Source organism: Tachypleus tridentatus, chromosome 3 (genome assembly GCF_004210375.1).
Source record: "Tachypleus tridentatus isolate NWPU-2018 chromosome 3, ASM421037v1, whole genome shotgun sequence".
Taxonomy (NCBI): Eukaryota; Metazoa; Arthropoda; class Merostomata; order Xiphosura; family Limulidae; genus Tachypleus; species Tachypleus tridentatus.
Window position 1 is genome coordinate 47796358 of NC_134827.1, and position 19254 is coordinate 47815611.

The following is a 19254-nucleotide window of genomic DNA, read 5'->3' on the forward strand; positions in this document are numbered from 1 at the left end:
GTTACTCAACTCTCATACTCAGCTGACTGTTATTCAACTCTCATACTCAGCTGATTGTTACTCAACTCTCATACTCAGCTGACTGTTACTCAACTATCATACTCAGGTGACTGTTACTCAACTCTCATACTCAGCTGACTGTTACTCAACTCTCATACTCAGCTGACTGTTACTCAACTCTCATACTTAGCTGATTGTTACTCAACTCTCATACTCAGCTGACTGTTACTCAACTCTCATACTCAGCTGACTGTTACTCAACTCTCATACTCAGCTGACTGTTACTCAACTCTCATACTCAGCTGATTGTTACTCAACTCTCATACTCAGCTGACTGTTACTCAGCTCTCATTCTCAGGTGACTGTTACTCAACTCTCATACTGAGCTGACTGTTACTCAACTCTCATACTCAGCTGATTGTTACTCAACTCTCATATTTAGCTGACTGTTACTCAACTCTCATACTCAGCTGACTGTTACTCAACTCTCATACTCAGCTGACTGTTACTCAACTCTCATACTCAGCTGATTGTTACTCAACTCTCATACTCAGCTGACTGTTACTCAACCCTCATACTCAGCTGACTGTTACTCAACTCTCATACTCAGTTGACTGTTACTCAACTCTCATACTCAGCTGACTGTTACTCAACTCTCATACTCAGTTGATTGTTACTCAACTCTCATACTCAGCTGACTGTTACTCAAAACACAAAAATTAACGAGCTGTTCTAGCGTTATAAGTTTGGAGACATGCCGCTGTGCCACTGGGGTAGAGTGGATTTAGTAATCGTGTATGTATGTGTTTTCTTATAGCAAATCCACATCGGGGTATGTCTTGCACCCACCGAGAAGAACCGAACCCCTAATTTTAACACTGTAAATCCGAAGACGTACCGTCGCCCCACCGAGGTTACAAAGCTACTAGTACATTATGATTTTCTGTCTTCCATTTACGCCATTAATCAACGTCTAAATAAGAACAGTAAGTGTTACATTAACTTCAAAAAACTGATCGACATGCAGTAAGGAATTAATAACGGAAATGAAGAGCAGAACAGTGAATGTTACGGAAGTGCTGCCCTCTATCATGTGCAAACGAACTAGATAAAAGTAGAATCACATGGTGTCATCCAACCAATAAAGAAGTAGTAAAAAATCAATAATATGAGGTAAGTTTATGTGTTGGAGTGAGACATGCATGTGAGAGTATGAAGAGAGTGTGTGAAACTGGCATGTTTAATAAAACTGGTCGAGGTTGAAAACTAAATCTCTGAAAGTGAGAAATATGAGTTGAGAAAAGGCTTACGTAATGAAAGACCTTGGAGTAAATACAGATGTGAAGCCCCCCAGTGGCGCAGCGGTATGTCTATGGACTTACAACGCTACAAAACAGGGTTTCGATACTCGTGGTGGGCAAAGCACAGGTAGCCCATTGTGTAGCTCTGTGCTTAATTCCAAACAACAACAGATGTGAATGTTGCTTTGAGAAACAGCACCAGGAAACGGTTTCAGTTGCTGGTTCTGAGAAGAGAACTAACAAACCGAAATATGATCAGACCACAACAAGGAAAGTTGGAGGTGTCGTCTTCACACTTAACTGAGAATCATTAGACAGCAGGCTCTATAGCAGAGAGGAAAGTGTTGTAGTATCATAATCAATGCACGTTTACGGTGACACGTTACGGGGATTCAGTTTGTGGTTTTATTAATATGGCATCCTGACGTCTGTAAGGTGTAGACAGGTTTTGATTCGTCGTGCCTTTTCCTCAGTAATGCGACTATATTTTCCAACAGGATAGTTAGTGTTTCTGGATACACAACAAACGTGGTGAAATAATATCACAACCTTATCTTGGTCAGCAAAATAGTGCTGATATCTTGAGGTTGTTTAAAAACTGAGAATGTTAGGACCAAATTAAACTAATAGACTAAGTGGCTACAGGAAAACATCATGTTGTGTTCTGTTTAGCAAACTTTCACGTAGTAATACATTATAAATCTGTGTTTCTAGCTTTGTTCTGTGATGTCTTCTTCCACCAAAAATAAACCACGCAACTTCCATCACTCATTGCTTACAAGTCATGTATGTATGTAGATTCTGTATTCTATAGTCACTTCTATTTCTGTACTATTTCGTGAAGTGTACAACTTTTTATTTTCATCACAGCTCAACCCCCTATACTGACGTCACACTTCCACGACCAAGTTGTCAATCCAGGTTCCCAGGTTTCCCTGACATGCGCATCTATGGGAAACCCTCTACCCCAGATAACATGGTCTACTTATGACGAGCCAGTACAAGACAGTAACAGAGTTCGTGTTGGTGATTATGTTAGCAGAGATGGCGCTGTTATAAGCTTTGTGAACTTTACACGAATAGAAACCATGGATGGAGGAACTTATCGGTGCACTGCAACAAACGACAACGGAGTTGAGGTCCATCAAGCGCAAATAAATGTCATTGGTTCTTCTGTGATCCGTCCAATGAAGAATAAGACAATAGTTGGTGGAACAAATGTGGTGATTAGTTGTCCTGTTGGAGGATATCCAATCAAACACATCACGTGGGAAAAAGGTAACTTTAGAAGCTGATATAAATGTTATTTGTAAAACATATATACAGAACACTTGTTTATTAATCCAACTAAGGTATATATCTATTTATTGGTCTAAACAGTAATGTCTGTTTTATACTCAAACCCTATATAATGTCTGTGTTACTAAAAGTGTTAAATATGCCCCGAGTTAACTGAACCTGTCTCCGCCATGGTGGTCTACAGGATAGGGCTTGGAAAGGTCAACAGTCAGACATTTGGGTTTAAGGTGTCACAAGGAAAGGAGTTCATGAATTTCTAAGATGAGTGGTTATTGGTTAGAATACTGGTGTATGATTTCTAAGATGAGTGGTTATTGGTTAGAATACTGGTGTATGATTTCTAAGATGAGTAGTTATTGGTTAGAGTACTGGTGTATGATTTCTAAGATGAGTGGTTATTGGTTAGAATACTGGTGTATGATTTCTAAGATGAGTGGTTATTGGTTAGAATACTGGTGTATGATTTCTAAGATGAGTAGTTATTGGTTAGAGTACTGGTGTATGATTTCTAAGATGAGTAGTTATTGGTTAGAGTACTGGTGTATGATTTCTAAGATGAGTGGTTATTGGTTAGAATACTGGTGTATGATTTCTAAGATGAGTGGTTATTGGTTAGAATACTGGTGTATGATTTATAAGATGAGTAGTTATTGGTTAGAGTACTGGTGTATGGTTTCTAAGATGAGTGATTATTGGTTAGAGTACTGATGTATGAGCATCTGTGGCATTTCAAACCGTCTGTTGTGGTTGTAACACTGTCATAAACACTACAGAATTAGTTTAACTTTGTAATTAAGTGATTTGTAAGAACTTTAGATCGGGTTGTTCATCTTTTCCTCTAGATAAACAATATAAAATACCTTAAGAATAACGCCACATTGGTTGTCAATTGATGTCTCTTGTTTTCTGACCACTAACTGAGATGACTGAGAGAAAAACTTGATTTGGCTGTTTTCGTAGCACTGATGGTTGTTTGAACTGTGAGACCATCATGCCAGATAGCTCTTTAATAAAATATAAATAACGTTTGGTATGATCGAAACATGCAGACAAAGAAAATTGGTTTTGGTGTTGGGCTTACGTAAAGTTCAAGAAAGAGTTTTCCTCATGATGTCCTATGGAGGTCGAAACGGTGTCATTTGTTTTATGTTAATTTGTTTTATTAAAGACCGCTTGTTCACTATAGTCTTGGAGATAATGTAGAGATGTTGTCCAGACCTTATTTTCTGGTACTGTTTGGAAACCGGAGAAACTGGTTATTGACATAAAGTGGATATATTCAATATTATCTTGGTTGAATAGTTTCCATGAAATAAAGTGTAACTTTTGCTTCAGTGTTGTGCCTAACTTCTGTTTCGTTTGGTTCAGATTAAACTAAACATATTCTGTATCTAAACTGTCGATTCTCATGTAAGTGAATTTTTGATAGTGAATCTCGCGATTGAAATTGAACATGAGATCCCAGATTTAAGTTAAAGACCTTGGTGAGTTATGTGCTGAAGAAATACGAAGATGCTAAAGTAACATAGGACATCGATAAATATGTCAAAACTAATCACTCTATCCGACTCAACTTTGAAATATTTTGTGAACTGTAGGTCACCACACAAACATTTATCACAGTTGTTATTGTCCAATCTTCACTTTTACGAGCTGAACATCACAGTTCTAAATGTCTAGTCTTCTACTCTGGAAGCTGAACATCACAGTTCTAAGTGTCCAGTCTTCTACTCTGGAAGCTGAATACCACAGTTCTAAGTGTCCAGTCTTCTACTGTGGAAGCTGAACATCACAGTTCTAAGTGTCCAGTCTTCTACTCTGGAAGCTGAACACCACAGTTCTAAGTGTCCAGTCTTCTACTCTGGAAGGTGAACACCACAGTTCTAAGTGACCAGTCTTCTACTCTGGAAGCTGAACATCACAGTTCTAAGTGTCCAGTCGTCTACTCTGGAAGCTGAACACCACAGTTCTAAGTGTCCAGTCTTCTACTCTGGAAGCTGAACACCACAGTTCTAAGTGTCCAGTCTTCTACTCTGGAAGCTGAACACCACAGTTCTAAGTGTCCAGTCGTCTACTGTGGAAGCTGAACACCACGGTTCTAAGTGTCCAGTTTTCTACTCTGGAAGCTGAACACCACAGTTCTAAGTGTCCAGTCTTCTACTCTGGAAGCTGAACACCACAGTTCTAAGTGTCCAGTCTTCTACTCTGGAAGCTGAACACCGCAGTTCTAAGTGTCCAGTCGTCTACTCTAGAAGCTGAACACCACGGTTCTAAGTGTCCAGTTTTCTACTCTGGAAGCTGAACACCACAGTTCTAAGTGTCCAGTCGTCTACTCTGGAAGCTGAACACCACAGTTCTAAGTGTCCAGTCTTCTACTCTGGAAGCTGAACATCACAGTTCCAAGTGTCCAGTTCTCTACTCTGGAAGCTGAACACCACAGTTCTAAGTGTCCAGTCTTCTACTCTGGAAGCTGAACACCACAGTTCTAAGTGTCCAGTCTTCTACTCTGGAAGCTGAACAACACAGTTACAAGTGTCCAGTCGTCAACTATCGTTGTGCACTAGGTGTTAGAATCAGAGTGATGGAAGATAGAAATCCATTTACGACGTGATGTTTACTTAAGATGGAAAGTTGTGATATGATATAACCAACGCTCGTTAACAACTGTGAAGAGTGGTGATGTGGTATCATGATATAATATTGTTTTAATTGATTTAGGCTTCATCACTGGAGATGTCATATTGTGACACTCTCAGAAATAATACTTTGTCTAAATAGATGGGATTTGGTGACAACATTTATTTCACCATGTCATATTCTAAGATATGTCTAACTCCTGTTTGACCTCCAATCATCACCCCATGAATCAGCGGTAACCTTATGGCCTTCAATGTTAAAATCTGGGGTTCGATTCACGCAGTAGACACAACAGCTAACTCTCCTTGAAATCATACAAAGAAAGAAAGGTGAACATTTTGGACCAATATCTGAGAAACATAAAACGATTTTAACGGATAAATGGCCTGAATATGGTTAATTAAACTGATGTATCTCAAGTAATGTTATCCTTGTTTTAACATGTTCTTCCACAGTAACTTTGCTAGTAAATTAAACGTTTATAGTTAATATGATATTGAATAAATAATCCACTAATAATATTTTTACAAAAAAATAAGTAAATCCAGGTGTATTAATTTTCAAAACTGAGAACTCTAAAGACGTCTTATAAATCTGTGTCACTTATATTTCTGAATTACTGTCTGCTTTTGTTGAGGGAAAACCAGGAACCACTCAATACTTCACTGTTTCTGAATTACTGTCTGCTTTTGTTGAGGGAAGACCAGGAACCACACAATACTTCACTGTTTCTGAATTACTGTCTGCTTTTTTTGAGGGAAGACCAGGAACCACACAATACTTCACTGTTTCTGAATTACTGTCTGCTTTTGTTGAGGGAAGACCAGGAACCACACAATACTTCACTGTTTCTGAATTACTGTCTGCTTTTGTTGAGGGAAGACCAGGAACCACACAATATTTCACTGTTTCTGAATTACTATCTGCTTTTGTTGAGGGAAGACCAGGAACCACACAATACTTCACTGTTTCTGAATTACTGTCTGCTTTTGTTGAGGGAAGACCAGGAACCACACAATACTTCACTGTTTCTGAATTACTGTCTACTTTTGTTGAGGGAAGACCAGGAACCACACAATATTTCACTGTTTCTGAATTACTATCTGCTTTTGTTGAGGGAAGACCAGGAACCTCACAATACTTCACTGTTTCTGAATTACGACCACTGATTGAGGTTTTTCTAACTTTAGTTGAGATTACTGAGAGAAATCTTCTACTCAACAGTCGCTAATAGCACTGATGGTTGTATTCTGTTCATGGTTGTATTCTGTTCATGGTTGTATTCTGTTCAAGGTTGTATTCTGTTCATGGTTGTATTCTGTTCAAGGTTGTATTCTGTTCATGGTTGTATTCTGTTCGTGGTTGTATTCTGTTCAAGGTTGTATTCTGTTCATGGTTCTATTCTGTTCAAGGTTGTATTCTATTCAAGCACAAAGTTAAACGATGGTTTATATATGCTGTTCTCACCGCGGGTATCGAAATTTTTAGGGTCATAAGCAGTGAATCCTTTTGTGTTATTAGTAGCTACAAGGTTTCAGCTAAATCGGAGATCAATCGGGATTAACAGTTTTAACAACTGAGAAAAATCTGAGAATTAAAATTAGATACAACATAATAATGGCTTGGTTAAAACCCGTAAGAAACAGATTCTTAACACTAGAAGATACAATTAGATACCACCTAGTAATGGTGTGGTTAAAACCCGTAAGAAACAGATTCTTAACACTAGCAGATACAATTAAATACCACCTAGTAATGGTGTGGTTAAAACCCGTAAGAAACAGATTCTTAACACCAACAGATACAATTAGATACCACCTAGTAATGCTGTGGTTAAAACCCGTAAGAAACAGATTCTTAACACTAGCAGATACAATTAGATACCACCTAGTAATGGTGTGGTTAAAACCCGTAAGAAACAGATTCTTAACACTAGCAGATACAATTAGATACCACCTAGTAATGGTGTGGTTAAAACCCATAAGAAACAGATTCTTAACACTAACAGATACAATTAGATACCACCTAGTAATGGTGTGGTTAAAACCCGTAAGAAACAGATTCTTAACACTAGCAGATACAATTAGATACCACCTACTAATGGTGTGGTTAAAACCCGTAAGAAACAGATTCTTAACACTAGCAGATACAATTAGATACCACCTAGTAATGGTGTGGTTAAAACCCGTAAGAAACAGATTCTTAACACTAGCAGATACAATTAGATACCACCTAGTAATGGTGTGGTTAAAACCAGTAAGAAACAGATTCTTAACACTAGCAGATACAATTAGATACCACCTAGTAATGGTGTGGTTAAAACCCGTAAGAAACAGATTCTTAACACTAGCAGATACAATTAGATACCACCTAGTAATGGTGTGGTTAAAACCCGTAAGAAACAGATTCTTAACACCAGCAGATACAATTAGATACCACCTAGTAATGGTGTGGTTAAAACCCGTAGGAAACAGATTCTTAACACTAACAGATACAATTAGATACCACCTAGTAATGGTGTGGTTAAAACCCGTAAGAAACAGATTCTTAACACCAACAGATACAATTAGATACCACCTAGTAATGGTGTGGTTAAAACCCGTAAGAAACAGATTCTTAACACTAACAGATACAATTAGATACCACCTAGTAATGGTGTGGTTAAAACCCGTAAGAAACAGATTCTTAACACTAGCAGATACAATTAGATACCACCTAGTAATGGTGTGGTTAAAACCCGTAAGAAACAGATTCTTAACACTAACAGATACAATTAGATACCACCTAGTAATGGTGTGGTTAAAACCCGTAAGAAACAGATTCTTAACACTAACAGATACAATTAGATACCACCTAGTAATGGTGTGGTTAAAACCCGTAAGAAACAGATTCTTAACACTAACAGATACAATTAGATACCACCTAGTAATGGTGTGGTTAAAACCCGTAAGAAACAGATTCTTAACACTAACAGATACAATTAGATACCACCTAGTAATGGTGTGGTTAAAACCCGTAAGAAACAGATTCTTAACACTAACAGATACAATTAGATACCACCTAGTAATGGTGTGGTTAAAACCCGTAAGAAACAGATTCTTAACACTAGCAGATACAATTAGATACCACCTAGTAATGGTGTGGTTAAAACCCGTAAGAAACAGATTCTTAACACTAACAGATACAATTAGATACCACCTAGTAATGGTGTGGTTAAAACCCGTAAGAAACAGATTCTTAACACTAGCAGATACAATTAGATACCACCTAGTAATGGTGTGGTTAAAACCCGTAAGAAACAGATTCTTAACACCAACAGATACAATTAGATACCACCTAGTAATGGTGTGGTTAAAACCCGTAAGAAACAGATTCTTAACACTAACAGATACAATTAGATACCACCTAGTAATGGTGTGGTTAAAACCCATAAGAAACAGATTCTTAACACTAGCAGATACAATTAGATACCACCTAGTAATGGTGTGGTTAAAACCCGTAAGAAACAGATTCTTAACACTAACAGATACAATTAGATACCACCTAGTAATGGTGTGGTTAAAACCCAAGTAAAAACAGATTCTTAACACTAGCAGATACAATTAGATACCACCTAGTAATGGTGTGGTTAAAACCAGTAAGAAACAGATTCTTAACACTAGCAGATACAATTAGATACCACCTAGTAATGGTGTGGTTAAATCCCGTAAGAAACAGATTCTTAACACCAACAGATACAATTAGATACCACCTAGTAATGGTGTGGTTAAAACCCGTAAGAAACAGATTCTTAACACTAACAGATACAATTAGATACCACCTAAGTTATCAAGTAGTTTCTGACACCAACAGATTTAGTTAATGGGATAAATTATCAAGTAATTCTCTTGTGATATTCTTGGGATTATAGCCTATAACGTCGATGAGAGCGAAGGTATATATGTTAAACAATCATTGCATTCTAACCATAAAACATTTTTGCTTTTGGTTATCCCTTACCCAACGTTTGTATTTAATGTTTTTTTTACCCCCGCTCTCCCACTGGCTCATCCTCTGAAGGCTTCTGATGATAAAAACTAGGTTTTCTAACCCATCACAGATGTTTGTTTGTTTTTGAATTTTACACGAAGCTACTCGAGGGTTATCTGCGCTAGCCATCCCTAATTTAGTAGTGTAAGACTAAAGGGAAGGCAGCTAGTCAACACCACTCACCGCCAACTCTTAGGCTACTCTTTTACCAACGAATAGTTGGATTGACCGTAACATTATAACGCCCCCAAGGCTGATAGGGCAAGCATGTTTGGCGCGACAGGTATGGGAACCCGCGACCCTCAGATCTCGAGTCGCACGCCTTAACACACTTGGCCATGCCGGGCCTACATCACAGATAGCCCACTATTTGGATTTGTGTTGAACAATAAACCAGGTTTTTGTCTATGTAGGTGGCGTGCGCAACAAGACACTTGTTGGCTCGTTGAAGAAGTGTTATGTTTAAAATGTACTGACGATAGTGTTCGACTGTCCAGGGTCTCGTCAGCTTCCTCTTGGAAGAAGACACAGTGTATTTCCCAACGGCACCCTGGTGATTAGGAATGTCGGACGGCACGAGGATCAGGGGACTTATGTTTGTTCAGCAAAAGGGAAAGACGGTCGTTCGTCAAAACAGAGCCTTCACCTACAAGTATTGGGTGAGTGTTGATTGTTGTTGTTTTTTAATTCAGCGAATATTACTCGTTTACAGATCGTAAAATAAATGATTATTATATAATCCAAGTTACGTTGTTCGTGATATCATGCATTGTAAGGTGGCACGAAAAATTTAAATCGAAACATCTAAAGCTGTTTTTTTATTCCGAGAAAACGTACAAGTTTATTTGCAACAAACATTTTGTCTCACTTTACAGTTTTTTATTTTATTATTATTTTCAAATAAACTATTAAAGTTCATTCGTTGTATTTTCAGTTCCACCTGTTATAACACCATTTTCATTCCCTGCTGCGCCACGAGAGGGCCTTCGTACAAGTGTGACGTGCATCGTTCAAGAAGGTGACCCGCCTGTTCAGATCACGTGGTTAAAAGACGGATCTCTACTCGAACCTGACGGAAGCCTTTTAATAGAGCCTACGGACACGTTCATGTCCACTTTGATATTCAAAAACCTTAAGCCAATACACAGCGCCACCTACACTTGCGTAGCATCAAACGAAGCAGCAGTTGTAAACTACTCTTCTCCCTTGATCGTCAACGGTATGTACAAACTTGTCTACCAATCCACCGTGGCTTAAACACGGTCTACCAACGGTCGACCATGGCTTAAACACGGTCTACCAACAGTCCACTATGGTTTAAACACGGTCTACCAACAGTCCACCGTGGCTTAAACACGGTCTACCAACAGTCCACCGTGGTTTAAACACGGTCTACCAACAGTCCACTGTGGTTTAAACACTGTCTTCCTATGTTTCACTGTTGTTGTTTTTAATATCAAGTTACTCTAATGGTAAGCTTTACATAATCTTTGTATGTTACGTTCTGTTCGACACCACAGCTGCCACCTAGTTATACATACAGAATAATGAATGGGGAGATTACATATAGTACAACAAGTAATTATTACAAAATCCATTTCGAAGCCTCATTTATTACTTTTGTTCTGCTGGGTAGATTGAATATTGATTAAGGTCGTGCAATGAAAATAAAATTACCTTCTAGTGGAAACCGAAACTCTTACTACAGATAATAGAGGTTTTGTCAGCCCAGTTAAATCAATGGTAGAGTTCCTTACAAACCTGCCTATTACAGTTTTACATTACTATTTAATGTGGAAAATAGTTTTGTGTGACAGCGATAAGTCTAGGGACTTACAACGCTAAGATCCTAGGTTTGATTTTCTACTGTGGGCACAGCAGAAAGTCTAGTATGTCGTCGCTGCTAAACAAATAAACAAAACGATTTCACCGCGGTCTTTATACAGGTTATAGCAGGTTAAACTGTTAAATATAGAACTCAGGTTAACTGTCTAGCGTTGTTAACTAGTCTTTCTCTTTGCAGCTCCACCTCGTTGGAAAATTGAGCCTACGGATTTGGCCATCGTTACCGGAAGTTCTACCATATTGCACTGTCAAGCTCTGGGAAGACCGGAACCTCGTGTTATATGGAAAAAATCAACAGGTTAATTTAATAATTTACCGTTTAAAATTGTTACCGTGTTTTGAATAGCAAACAAAAACACGTCTTGTCAAAAAGTTCTGTCAAATAAGAAAAAATGTTATGGTAATTATTTTCGTTAAATATATATTTTAAGTTTAATCGAATGTTAGGGTGAACATAAGCTGATACACAATACAGTTCCCACACGAAACGAGATAATTCGAGAATGCAATACGTCAGTACATATCATATATAATTGTTTTTGCACCTCAAATATCGTTTCTATCAGGTGAGCTGTCCAACCAGTACAACACTATTATCAGCGGTGCTAGGGTACAAACTTTAGTCAATGGTTCCTTAGTCATCCACCAGGTGGAGCAGGAAGACGAAGGCCGATATATGTGTGAAGCCGGTAACGGAGTAGGCTCTACCATAAGTACTGTTTTCAAACTGAGTGTTCATGGTAAGATATTACTGCGCATGTCAAAGGAGTTACCATATAATCTAGACATAATTTAAAGAGTGTTTCCTCTTTTAATTTTTACTGGAATTCTTTTATTTGACCAAACTTCCACTATATTAGAGAATTTCGGTTAGAAAACAAAAATGTATATTCATCACAGATTTCAGAATACAGTCATATTATCTGTGATCTAAATCTCTTTGGATCAAGAGGCCTCTGATCAGCATTTCAAGTTTATTTTCCCTTTAGGTATCTCTGTTCCGAGATTAACTTTGATTACATTCCTAAACGCAATTTATTTAGTGTCCGAGTTCCATTTTGAAATTAAAGTTTCACTTTAGTAAAGTAAAAATGAATCGTAATTTCAACTTTCTTAACCTCATCATAATTGGGTTTTGTTTTTTTTCAGCGCCACCTGTATTTCAGGTGAAGTTCACATCACTTACAGTAAAGGAAGGAAACAAAGCCAATCTTGTGTGTGAAGCTCTTGGTGACAAACCAATTCACTTTAGTTGGTACAAAAACCACCAGGGATTTCAAAGTAAACAACAGCAAAGGTAAACAAGCATCACCTTACACCTGGTTTTACTCGATTAAAAGCTACTAGGAACTTATAAAAGTTCAGCGAACAAACACAATACGACCAACAAGTATCAGTTCCGCTATGCTTGAATTTATACTCTACTTTTGAGTCCAAAATCATAATAAGAAAATAAAGTCCAGGAGACTCATCTACCACTGCATATCATTTTCTAAAATCACCAAACTATCTTAGAAAGAAGTTAGTTCAGGAATCAGTAATAGTCACATGGTTTGTGTACGTTTTGACTTCAGTGGTAAAAGATTATATTTGTCTAACTCTCTCTGCACACACAGTGGCTAATTTCTTGTTCTCTTATATATTCCGAGAAGTTTATATAGATACACATGTATATACAACACTGAAAATATATACCTTGTAAAGATATCCAGTCATAAACTTTAAAAAGTCATTTTTGCGAATTTCCAATCCATTTCTTGGTAACTTCTGTGGATTTCTAATGTTTTACACCATGGTAACGCCTCACAGTGATACATGTTGGTTCCCACACAAACCATGTTAACACCTCACAGTGATACGTGTCGTTCCCCACACAAACCATGGTAACACCTCATAGTGATACGTGTCGTTCCCCACACAAACCATGGTAACACCTCACAGTGATACGTGTCGTTCCCCACAAACCATGGTAACACCTCACAGTGATACGTGTCGTTCCCCACACAAACCATGGTCACACCTCACAGTGATACGTGTCGTTCCCCACAAACCATGGTCACACCTCACAGTGATACGTGTCGTTCCCCACACAAACCATGGTCACACCTCACAGTGATACGTGTCGTTCCCCACACAAACCATGGTAACACCTCACAGTGATACGTGTCGTTCCCCACACAAACCATGCTAACACCTCACAGTGATACGTGTCGTTCCCACACAAACCATGGTCACACCTCACAGTGATACGTGTCGTTCCCCACACAAACCATGGTAACACCTCACAGTGATACGTGTCGTTCCCCACACAAACCATGGTAACACCTCACAGTGATACTCTTGACAAGACACAATGCATGACTGCAGGATACGAGACCGACTTTCATTCATTATTATACACATCAGAGTTATAACAGTGTGTTCTGATGCAAAGCAGTAGCAATGTTCAGCCAGCCATAATCTTATATGACTTACACTGTGTCTGCTCCTTCAAGGAGTAAGTCAGAAAGTGTCTTAATTTATTCAAATCAGAACAAAGAAACGTGGTTTCTTCAAGGATATTCAGTTGCAACTAGAACCTGGATTAAATGGCACTCTGCAGTCCTTATTGTCAGTGATGACTAGATGTACTTTAATATGGTAAAAGCAGGTTGTCAGAAATGACTAGATGTACTTTAATATGGTAAAAGCAGGGTTGTCTGAGATGTACCGAGACTTGAGCTTTCTGTATTACTTACTGGTCACACCCAAATGCGCAAAAACTAGAAGTACAGAGATCGAGTAGTACACACTCGATCTACGTATGAGGTACTGCACTACATGAAAATCATAAAGAAATAAAAAAATGAAATTTTCCTAGCGTCGGTGTTGAATCTCGTCCAGAAACACCAGTAGCACCATGATAAAACAGCGTCTACAGAGTAGCGGCTGTAGAACAAAATAGCGTCTTATGATTTGATGAATAAATGAAGTCAATATACTTCGATGCTGTTCGGTATCGTTTTGTTAGTTGTAATATCGTAACTTGAAGCACTTATTTGTTGGTTGTCATGATCATTCAGAACTCGCTTGTTAGGTGTCGTTGAAAACATGTAGTGTTCCTTGTATAATGTTTTCACTGAGTATGTTGTGTGCACATGTTCTATGCTATTTTTACAATTTCCATACATATCGTTTTTTATTCTATATTCCCATATAGATACAAGTATAGAATAATATATTTGGATAAAATATCATTCCAACACTTGTTATTCCATCTGTAACTTTGTTGGAAAACACGCAACACTCGCACGTGCACATCTGTATAAAGACAAGTTAACAGATGTATCAATATCAAATTAACGTTCTTCAGGTCAGAACATAAAGTTTACTGAACAATAACATTTTTCTATTAATAATGGAAGTACTGATATATATTTTTTTTAATTCGGTAGATAATAACGACGAATTGAGTAATTTATAAAAGAGATCTAAATATTTGAAGAGAAAAATGTAATTTGAACTCATAAAGTGCTTCACCAAACTCTTATTACATACACTCTCAAGTATAACAAACAAATTGAAAATGTAATTCTAGACCGACGGTGTTGACGCTAATTGTATTCTCACTGGATCTAGCTATGTCTATCGGTGTATCAGGAAATTTCTTATTCAATTCCATAAGGACATACAAAAATGAACAATGTAGCTGTAAATAATTGTTTCTCAAGATACAAGTCCTTATTTTGACTCTAAGTCTAGAGTACTTACCTTTATCTTTTAGAATTCATAGTTGTAGGCTTTTCCCCTTTTGAATTTATCATGTTTTTAATTATTTCTTTATTAAGTTTTATGTCCATTTATGAGGAGTAAATTTTAAGTTGCAAACTTGAATATTTCATGTTTTTCAACAGTTTATTGGCTTTCTCTTCACCCAGCCATTATTTAGTGAGTGAGGTGGTTCTGTGCCTGAGGTTTCGTGTAAACATGTGTTTAACAAGCGTCGAGTACAACGTCCTTTGTACTCACATAAATAAACTTTTTAAATAGGTCGTTGACATTCAGAACGTTACAAGTAGTATATCTGTTTACTAACAATATAGCCCGCCAGTGGTTATATGTCTGTGGACTTACAACGCTAAAATTCGGGTTTCGATACCCGTAGTGGACAGAGCACCGATAGCCCATTATGTAGCTTTGAACTTAATTCAAAACAACAACAGTAACAATATAATACTAAATTACGCACTCACAATTTCAGCAAAATATTAAGAGCAGTAGAATGAATCACCGTTCACTAAAGTAGATAAATATTCTACGATAATCGTTTACCGTTATGGTAAACGTTAAGGTGGGTTTTGCTCGATGTTCTACTTTTCAAGGTGGGTTTTGCTCGATTTCTACTTTTCAAGGTGGGTTTTGCTTGATGTTCTACTTTTCCAGGTGGGTTTTGCTCGATGTTCTATTAGAATTGTTTGACATTCCCCGTCGATTCTGTTATTTTTTTATTATTGTTCCATAAGAGGCCCTTAATGATTAATACCAATGTAAAAATATTAACATAATAAAATAATATAATAACTTAGGAAATATTATATACAAGTATTATAGTGGGTTTTTCAGAATGTCATATTTTCTACAAGTAGTATAGTGCGGTTTTTCAGAATGTCATATTTTCTACAAGTATTGTAGTGGGTTTTTCAGAATGTCATATTTTCTACAAGTAGTATAGTGCGGTTTTTCAGCATGTCATATTTTCTACAAGTTTTATAGTGGGTTTTTCAGAATGTCATATTTTCTACAAGTATTATAGTGGGTTTTTCAGAATGTCACATTTTCTACAAGTATTATAGTGGGTTTTTCAGAATGTCATATTTTCTACAAGTATTATAGTGCGGTTTTTCAGCATGTCATATTTTCTACAAGTTTTATAGTGGGTTTTTCAGCATGTCATATTTTCTACAAGTATTATAGTGGGTTTTTCAGCATGTCATATTTTCTACAAGTATTATAGTGGGTTTTTCAGAATGTCATATTTTCTACAAGTATTATAGTGGGTTTTTCAGAATGTCATATTTTCTACAAGTATTATAGTGGGTTTTTCAGAATGTCATATTTTCTACAAGTATTATAGTGGGTTTTTCAGAATGTCATATTTGCTACAAGTATTATAGTGCGGTTTTTCAGCATGTCATATTTTCTACAAGTATTATAGTGGGTTTTTCAGAATGTCATATTTTCTACAAGTATTATAGTGGGTTTTTCAGAATGTCATATTTTCTACAAGTATTATAGTGGGTTTTTCAGAATGTCATATTTTCTACAAGTATTATAGTGGGTTTTTCAGAATGTCATATTTACTACAAGTATTATAGTGGGTTTTTCAGAATGACATATTTTCTACAAGTAGTATAGTGGGTTTTTCAGCATGTCATATTTTCTACAAGAATTATAGTGGGTTTTTCAGCATGTCATATTTTCTACAAGTATTATAGTGCGGTTTTTCAGAATGTCATATTTTCTACAAGTATTATAGTGGGTTTTTCAGAATGTCATATTTGCTACAAGTATTATAGTGGATTTATCAGAATGTCATATTATCTACAAGTAGTATAGTGGGTTTTTCAGCATGTCATATTTTCTACAAGTATTATAGTGGGTTTTTCAGCATGTCATATTTTCTACAAGTATTATAGTGCTGTTTTTCAGAATGTCATATTTTCTACAAGTATTATAGTGGGTTTTTCAGAATGTCATATTTGCTACAAGTATTATAGTGCGGTTTTTCAGCATGTCATATTTTCTACAAGTATTATAGTGGGTTTTTCAGAATGTCATATTTTCTACAAGTATTATAGTGGGTTTTTCAGAATGTCATATTTTCTACAAGTATTATAGTGGGTTTTTCAGAATGTCATATTTACTACAAGTATTATAGTGGGTTTTTCAGAATGTCATATTTTCTACAAGTAGTATAGTGGGTTTTTCAGCATGTCATATTTTCTACAAGTATTATAGTGCGGTTTTTCAGAATGTCATATTTTCTACAAGTATTATAGTGGGTTTTTCAGAATGTCATATTTGCTACAAGTATTATAGTGGATTTATCAGAATGTCATATTATCTACAAGTAGTATAGTGGGTTTTTCAGCATGTCGTGTTTTCTACAAGTATTATAGTGGGTTCTTCAGCATGTCGTGTTTTCTACAAGTATTATAGTGGTTTTTTTTTTACGAATATCGAGTAATATTAAATAAGATTTCTTGTCTGTTTCTTAGATTTCTTTAAGTGAAGTCACACTGGGCTATCTGCTTATGTCCACAGTTGAAAATCTACCCATTTCTTTAAGTAAAGCCACACTGGGCTATCTGTTTATGTCCACAGTTAAAAATCTACCCATTTCTTTAAGTAAAGCCACACTGGGCTATCTGCTTGTGTCCACAGTTAGAAATCTACCCCTATATTCCATATTTGTAATTCCCTGGACTTAGCAGCGGGGGACGACCACACAAGTATTTCCTTCTCGTAGACGCCTCTAATTTTACACCGCTAGACTAAAGACAGACATCCAGTCTGTTTGTTTTTTTTATTAAGCACAGGACTCCTTATCCAGCCCATCACAGGTATCGAAACTCGGAATTTAGCGTTTCAAGTCTTTAAGCTGACCGCTGACTCCAGTATATCAGCAGCAAGACTGGAAACTCACTTGCTAACAGTAGAAACAAAACTTACCATTTAGTCACTGGAGGGCGCAGTTTGTCAACAGAAATCACTATCAACTCGAATTACTCTCTTCTGACAATATTTGAGTTTGACTGTCTCACTTATAACACCCCCATCTTGTTGTTAAGTCGATGTTTCACGAATATCCGAATTCTTTGTTCAGACACGCTTTCCACTTAAGCTACTCTCAACCTATATCACATCTAAATGTGATCCAAACAGTAAGAAACGTATGTCACATCTAAATGTGATCCAAACAGTAGGAAACGTATGTCACATCTAAATGTGATCCAAACAGTAGGAAACGTATGTCACATCTAAATGTGATCCAAACAGTAAGAAACGTATGTCACATCTAAATGTGATCCAAACAGTAGGAAACGTATGTCACATCTAAATGTGATCCAAACAGTAAGAAACGTATGTCACATCTAAATGTGATCCAAACAGTAGGAAACGTATGTCACATCTAAATGTGATCCAAACAGTAGGAAACGTATGTCACATCTAAATGTGATCCAAACAGTAGGAAACGTATGTCACATCTAAATGTGATCCAAACAGTAAGAAACGTATGTCACATCTAAATGTGATCCAAACAGTAGGAAACGTATGTCACATCTAAATGTTTGCAAGAGATCCAAACAGTAAGAAACATATGTCTAAAGTGTTTTAGATTCGTATTTAGTGCGTTGATGGGTCCAAACATTTCAAACTTAACCAATCAACGTAGTATTATAGCCAGCAGTGTATTAGTTGCTGTGAATTCCAGATCCTAAAAGTAAATAAACAGTTGGCCACTCTGAACTAGGTACACAGTGGACACGACAGCGAACGATGACGTCACGAGGTCCGAATTGATAATCTACTCAACCAGTAGAACAGATTCTGGGATCTACATGTGTCAGGCAAGAAATAATTGGGGCAGTGATGATCGAAACCTTCAACTAAAGGTCTTAGGTAAGGACTGTTTGTTGAAAAACTTAGAATTTAAAGTTTTGAAGAATGTAATTTTCATTTGTTTAGAGTTCTCCATTAGTATCAACAAACTAAATAGTGAAATCGAACTAAATATAAGACTCAGAGTTTTTAACCCTGAAATACAGCACTAGGTAGGCTTCACGGTTTACGAGTTCAACCAACTATTTTTCTTTAAAAGTTGAATTACAGTTGAAAATTTCGGTTATAAGAACTTAAAGAAAATTCAGTAATGGCTAACGTAAAACAAGAAGGGCTGTTCTTAAAGGTCAAAGATCAAAACCAGATAACCTTAAAGACACTGTTAAATCTTTAAGATAAGGAAGCAGTTGTTAAACCTAAAGCAAACGAATAGCTATCGTTTCATGTAAGTAATATTCTATTTTTTCCTTAGGGCCCGGCATGGCCAAGCGTGTTAAGGCGTGCGACTCGTAATCCGAGGGTCGCGGGTTTGCATCCCCGT

The 19254-nt window shown here is 36.9% G+C and overlaps 1 protein-coding gene across 3 annotated transcripts in view; it reads left to right on the plus strand.

Moving 5' to 3' along the window:
- Window positions 1-19254, plus strand: part of LOC143246800 (cell adhesion molecule Dscam1-like) — a 152899-nt gene that overhangs the window by 83368 nt on the left and 50277 nt on the right. For all 3 annotated transcript variants that reach the window (XM_076493959.1, XM_076493957.1, XM_076493958.1), the window contains 7 exons: window positions 2172-2579; window positions 9764-9925; window positions 10201-10485; window positions 11290-11409; window positions 11678-11851; window positions 12261-12408; window positions 18625-18773. In XM_076493959.1, coding sequence (XP_076350074.1) covers window positions 2172-2579; window positions 9764-9925; window positions 10201-10485; window positions 11290-11409; window positions 11678-11851; window positions 12261-12408; window positions 18625-18773 — 1446 coding nt within the window. The remainder of the gene's footprint in view (window positions 1-2171; window positions 2580-9763; window positions 9926-10200; window positions 10486-11289; window positions 11410-11677; window positions 11852-12260; window positions 12409-18624; window positions 18774-19254) is intronic.